A 6,504-nucleotide genomic window follows, 5' to 3' on the forward strand; every position below is an offset into this window, starting at 1 on the left:
ACGCCAATTAGCACAAATGGTAAGTTCCGACAGTGCCTACAAGTGTGCCTACTAGCCGCTAGATGGCAATACCGGTTTCATATGTATACACCTGGTAAGATTTTGAAAAAATCATTTTTTTTTTGTTTTGGGTGAAAAAATAATTTAGGATCATAAGAAAATGCAGTCGGGCCTATGTATGGTGCAGGTATCGTAGATTAGCGATAAAAAAATTCCAAGGATTTAATTGTTCGTAAAACTTTGAACGTGTTTTGCTCAAAAGAAATTTTTTCAAACTGGGAGGACGTATTTCTTGAAGTATGTAGACGTTTTTTGATTTAATGTAATTTTTTTTATAAACAATTTACTTCTTATTTTTTTAACAAAAAATTGATTCATTTCTTCAAAAGTGCACTTTTTCTACAAAATTTGATTAAAATACTAGGTGCGCAGCTAAGTGCGCGCTATGTGCCAATGGCTGACTTTAGCAGTAAGTGCTGGTCGATTTTGACATTCAAAATGTCATGAACCAAGCTTACACATATGGTGAAAAACCGTGTTGCCATATTAATGATTTTATTTTGGCGTCATATACTTTTGGTTGTGTGGAAATGTTTGATTTTGTGTCAAATAATCGTCATTTGCAGTAAGTGTTGATTTTCTTCTTTTATTCGAAGAAAACGGTGACTGAAGAGGATCGAGAGCACTAAAAAGTTTGCGGAGATACTGCTCTAAGTGAAGCAACGTGCCGTGACTGGTTCCGTCGCTTCAAAGGCGATGATTCCAATGTTGACGCCCGTCCGCGTGAAGAAATTCCAAAAACCTTCAAAGACGCTGAATTGGAGGCATTGCTCAATGAGGATCCGTACCAAACGCAAGAATAGCTTTCTTGAACATTAATACTTACCCGTCAAGCCATTTTCAAGCGATTGTATGCGTTGGGAATGATTAAAAAACAAGGAACTGGAGTTCCTTATGATTTGTGCCATTTTGTGCCATTTGACCGTCATTTTTTCGCGTGTGAAAAACTACTTTAGTGGCAAAAAAGGAAGGGGTTTCTTTATCCCATCGTGACGGGTGATGAAAAATTGATTTATTACAGAAACCCAAAGAGAAGAAAGTCATGGGGACTGCCCGGTCATGCTTCTACGTCGTCGGCTTCGCCGAATATTCACGCATCAACACTTCCCGCAAATGACGATTATTTGGCACAAAATTAGACATTTTACACAACCAAAAGTATATGACGTCAAAATAAAATCACTAATGTGTCAACACGGTTTTTTTACCATATGTCTAACCTTGGTTCGTAACGTTTTGAATGTCAAAATCGACCAGCTGTAGGGATTGACTGCACAGCCTTACCACTCAGCGGAGTGGGGGGTGCGCGTGAGTTCGAGCTCGGCGGTTGCGAGAGTTGCCTTTCCCCGGTTCGAGTCATTCCTTCTGGTACTGGGGATCGAGTGGCATGTTCGCTTTTGTGCCGCACGTTCAGCCTCCATATCTGTCGCCGTAAACTGTTAAATAAATTTAGTTATTCTTGCTTGAAGTTGTTGAGATCATTTAATCCTGGAAGTGACTTGCGGGAGTGGTCCGCCTCCTAATCTTGAATGAAATTGATTGATTGGATTTAACACTACAAATTGGTGACCCCGACGTGATGGCGTCGCAATTTTTTTGAGGAATTGTCTATTGTGATCCAGGAGGATTTGGAGACTGCAGAATTTCAATGATGTGGACACATTATTTTTCATTTGAGTTATCTCGACATTTGGAATATTGGAAGAAATCTATCATTGCTTTGGATAAATTCTAATCTTGCCTTTGTTCATCGTGGACGCCGGTATGATTGCGTCATAAATTGAAATCAACCGGCTTTCTAGAAGTCATCAGTGGATCGTACCTGGAGTAATTACATCGTTTTCTATATCTTATAACAGATGTAAGGTATTTATTAGTATTTAATTGCGTAATATGCGTCTTAGTGTATTTGTTACCTGATTGCGTCATATGGTGTAGGATGTCGTCATACTATCGAATGTTTTGCAATATCAGATTTTAAAAACATTTTTTAATGTTTATGTCACTTCATAATTTATCTAAAATTTTATTGGTTAATAATCGCGAATGATAAGGACAAATTTAGTTCAAGATTTGCAGTTTTCCTGAAAATTTAATCCTAGATATCAAACGTGCTAAATAATTATGTCTCATTTTCGACAATTAGTGGTAACTGCGCGCGTTGTTGCAAGCATTTCTTTTGAGATTTTTTAAGAATATTCGTCACTGGTAAGACGTAGTATAAAGTGTTAATGTAACTTCCATTACGTCGGCATAGTCTCTTAGTGTTCAGGTGTTCCAAAAGCTCTTTTTATTTCTAAACTTAATGATTTTAGAGCTCGTACCCTATATTACATTATTTTACGCGATCTACCTCGTTTTTAAATTTGTCATTATGGCTGATTCTTACCGATATCCGCATATTCCGCGATTTTTGCCAAACGATCCGAGTCTTTGGTTTCTTCAAGTTGACTCTTCATTTAATGTAGCGCGAATTACTACTGAATTAACCCAGGCTGATACCGTAATAGAGGCTCTCGGTCCTGATGTTCTGGCCTGCATTAAAGATATTATATCTGTCCGCCCTCGGCCTGTGAACCTTTACACACAAATCAAAGAAAGAATTACATCTTCTTATGCGGTTTCCGCTGAAACTCGCCTTCGCCAACTTCTCAAAGGAGAAGTTTTGACTCCCGGTAAACCGTCCTTTATACTTACTCGATTAAGAAATTTAAACGAATTTGGGTGCAGTAACGCTGTTCTTAGATCCATCCTTCTCGATCAATTGCCTCCTCATGTTAGAGCTATTTTATCCGTTGGGGATTTAGAGGATTTAAAGGCTTTGGCCCAAATTGCTGACAAGATTGTTGAGACGTACCAACCTAACACTTTTCAGTCTTCTGAGGTCTCGGCGAAGCCTGCTCAGAATCAGCAAATCGCGGCGGTCGCGCACACTGCCCCTACGTCTGATGCTCTTGAACCTACGCTTCGTCAAATTATTCAAAGACTAGATAAGGTCGAAGCTGCATCGAGTCGATCTCGTGCCCCGTCTCGTTCAGGGCCTTCTCAGAGAAATCGTGCGCGTTCTTCAAGTAGGAATTCGAGGCGATTGTGTTACTATCACTCCCGCTGTGGCAAGGAGGCTCATCGGTGTAATCAACCGTGTGATTAGGAAACCTAACCCTCCCCAGAAGCAAAACTAGTTAAGCCTGTACGTACGAAGGCGACTCTTGGCGACTTGAATTTCGTGTTCGCCTACATGGATGATGTCCTTGTGTCTTCCGCTAGCCTTGAGGAGCACAAGAAACATCTTCGCGTGGTTTTTCAGCGGTTGAAAGATTACGGACTACGTCTTAATCTTAGTAAGTGCCAACTTGGTAAGAGTGAGCTTGAGTTCCAGGGCTACACCATTAATGGTGAAGGTTCTAAGCGGACTTTGGAAAAAGTCCAGGCCATTTTGCAGTTTCCGAAGCCTCGCACGATTGTGGAATTACGCAGGTTCCTAGGACTAATAAACTTTCACCGGCGAAACTTACCTCATGCAGCTGACGTTCAGGCTCCCTTGAATCAGTTTCTGCATGACACTCGGAAAAATGATAAACACGATATCGTTTGGACTCCGGAAGGAGAAGAGTCATTCGATAAAATTAAGAAAGATTGGGCTAACGTTACTCTCCATATTCACCCTTCTATCACGGACGAGAGTCGGCTCGTCACGGATGCCTCGGACTCGGGCATGGGTGCTTCTCTGGAGCATTTAGCATCTTTAGCATTTTTCTCCAGGAAGTTTACTCCTTCTGAGCGTTCTTACAGTACATACGACCGCGAACATACGGCTGTATATGAATCAGTCAGGTACTTTCGACACTTTTTGGAAGGTCATAACTTTAAAATACTGACCGACCACAAACCGTTGTCCTTTGCGTTTCTGCAACGTTCGGAGAAAGCTTCCTTTGTTAACAACGTCAGTTGTCGTATATTTCATAGTATACAACCAAAATTGAGTATCAACCAGGGTCTGAAAATGTGGTTTCCCTAAAATTGACCAAAGTATTTTGGGGCCCAGATCAGACAGCGGTTTACTGTGATCTTTCTGGCGCAACTCTCCGGCCGTTTGTTCCGGCTTCTCTACGTGAGCGCATTTTTAAGCGTTTTCATAGCAAAGCCCACCCTGGTGCAAGGCTTTCAGACCGATTAATACGTAAACGCTACATGTGGCCTTCGATGCACCGAGACATTAAAGCGTGGTGTAAAACTTGTCTTGATTGTCAACAATCGAAGATATCAAGATACAACCATCTCGCTCCTGCCGACTTTGTTGCTCCTGAGGAAAGGTTTAGACCGCTTTTCACGCTGGCCAGAGGCAGTGCCCCTTAAAGACGTAGAGGCTTTGACTGTTGCTAGGGAATTTGTGGATAATTGGATATCTCGTTATGGTGCTCCAGAGACCTTGACCACTGATCAGGGTGCTCAATTCGAGTCACAATTGTTTAAGGCTTTGCTGCAGCTTATTGGATGCAATAGAATCCATACAACAGCATACCATCCTTCTTCCAATGTAATGGTAGAACGTTGGCATAGAAGCCTTAAGGCGGCAATAATGTGCCATTCTAATGTGAATTGGACCCATACTCTATCTACGGTAATGCTGGGTTTGCGTTCTAACGTTCTCGATACGGGTGCTTCTCCTGCCGAGTATATTTTTGGTATTACTTTGCGGATTCCGAGCGAGTTCATCTTACCAGAAGATTTTTCACCTGACCCGCACGCGTTTCTCGAGGAATTTCGGGAGCACATGCGTGAAGTTAAACCGGTCCCGGTTTGCCATAAGTACAAAAAGAAAATCTTTTTGTATAAAAAACTTGATTCGTGCACTCACGTATTTATGTCCGTTAAATCTGTTAAGAAGTCTTTGGAACGCCCATACACGTCAACCTCTCCCCCTGTTCTTAAAACGTATGCAAAGAAAAAAGAAGTCAAATTTAATGTGTAGTTTTTCTTCCTACGTAAAAAATGTTTGATTCAAGCTGTTAATGAAATAATTGACTGAGTTTATGTGACAATATTTACTGTAAGTTAATTTAAAAAAAAAGAAGTTTTCGATGGAAGTGCGAATGTACTTTTCTAATTTTTAGTACATTTTATTCGTTTCATACTTGATTTAAAAATATTCTACGCTAAGTTTTTCTTTGTACTTAAAAAAATAAGTCAAAGCTAGATTTTTAGTGATTACTCACGTTATAGATTGTGCAAACTTTAGATGTAGCACGGAAGAGACATAAGTTTAATTATATGTACGCATTTGTTATATTCGTATTAAGAATTTTAGACTTTTATTACTGATTTTGTATGCGAATCGGTAAAAATGTTTTTTGTATCGCTATCACTGGCGAGGGAGTACTGTATGGATTGACTACACAGCCTTACCACTCATCGGACTGGGGGGTGCGCGTGAGTTTGAGCTCGGCGGTTGCGAGAGTTGCCTCTCCCCGGTTCGATTCATTCCTTCTGGTACTGGGGATCGAGTGGCATGTTCGCTTTTGTGCCGCACGTTCAGCCTCCATATCTGTCGCCGCAAACTGTTAAATGAATTTAGTTATTGTTGCTTGAAGTTGTTGAGATCATTTAATCCTGGAAGTGACTTGCGGGAGTGGTCCGCCTCCTAATCTTGAATGAAATTGATTGATTGGATTTAACACTACACAGCACTTACTGCTGGAACCATCTATAGGCAAACAGCGGGAACTTAGCTGCATACCTAATAAAAACAACCGTACGTATAGCCAATAGAATATAAATTATAAAATTTTTCTTTTATCGTTCCACGTCTTATACTTTACGAGAAAACAGTCCTCCCGTGAAAATCTTCTCATAAAAGACGATTTTCAAGACGGGCTCTTTCGGCGCCATTTTGTATCAAAAATAAAAATTTTTAAATAGTTGTTATACTTTAATATATCTTAAACAACCCCTTTAAAAGAAATCCTATTACTTTTTTCATACTCTGAAAAGAAATCGTCAATGCCGTTTCTGCCTTTATTTTTTGAATCCCTGATTAGACAGGGACAATATTTAGATTCCAATTCCATTCAAAGAAGTTCGAAGCAGTCGCACGTAAACTAAATTAAATTAAAAACACGATTTTCGTTTAATGCATTAAGAGCCTTTATCACTTTTATCATTTAAGCATTTATATACTATATATATTGCTGGATCGTCGTACTGATTCCGTTACAGACTGTAACCACCTATCTCACGGTCGTGAGATGTGGTTGTGGCGATTTCGCTGGGAGGGGGTGCAATTTCTCAGGTTAGCACCCGCTCCCGGCAAAATCCTACGGTTTTCCTTATGACAAATTTTTAATTATACGAGGGTAGTTCAATAAGTCCTTAGAATGAAGTATAAAAACAATTTTTTTTGGGTACATTTTTTTTTATTTTTCAACATAATCTCCTTGGAGCTCT

The 6,504-nt window shown here is 40.0% G+C and overlaps 2 protein-coding genes across 2 annotated transcripts in view; both read left to right on the forward strand.

Moving 5' to 3' along the window:
• LOC117172184 (cytochrome c oxidase assembly factor 1 homolog) overlaps positions 1-6,504 on the forward strand; it is an 89,648-nt gene that overhangs the window by 39,135 nt on the left and 44,009 nt on the right. The window lies entirely within an intron of this gene.
• LOC117171067 lies at positions 2,435-3,211 on the forward strand. Its single transcript, XM_033358116.1, has one exon. The coding sequence runs from the start codon at positions 2,435-2,437 to the stop codon at positions 3,209-3,211; it is 777 nt and encodes a 258-aa protein (XP_033214007.1).

The sequence above is a fragment of the Belonocnema kinseyi genome, chromosome 4 (assembly GCF_010883055.1).
Source record: "Belonocnema kinseyi isolate 2016_QV_RU_SX_M_011 chromosome 4, B_treatae_v1, whole genome shotgun sequence".
NCBI classification, from domain to species: domain Eukaryota; kingdom Metazoa; phylum Arthropoda; class Insecta; order Hymenoptera; family Cynipidae; genus Belonocnema; species Belonocnema kinseyi.

Coding starts and splice junctions, on each gene's coding strand:
- LOC117171067 (XM_033358116.1), top strand. CDS start 2,435: ATGGCTGATTCTTACCGATATCCGCATATTCCGCGATTTTTGCCAAAC.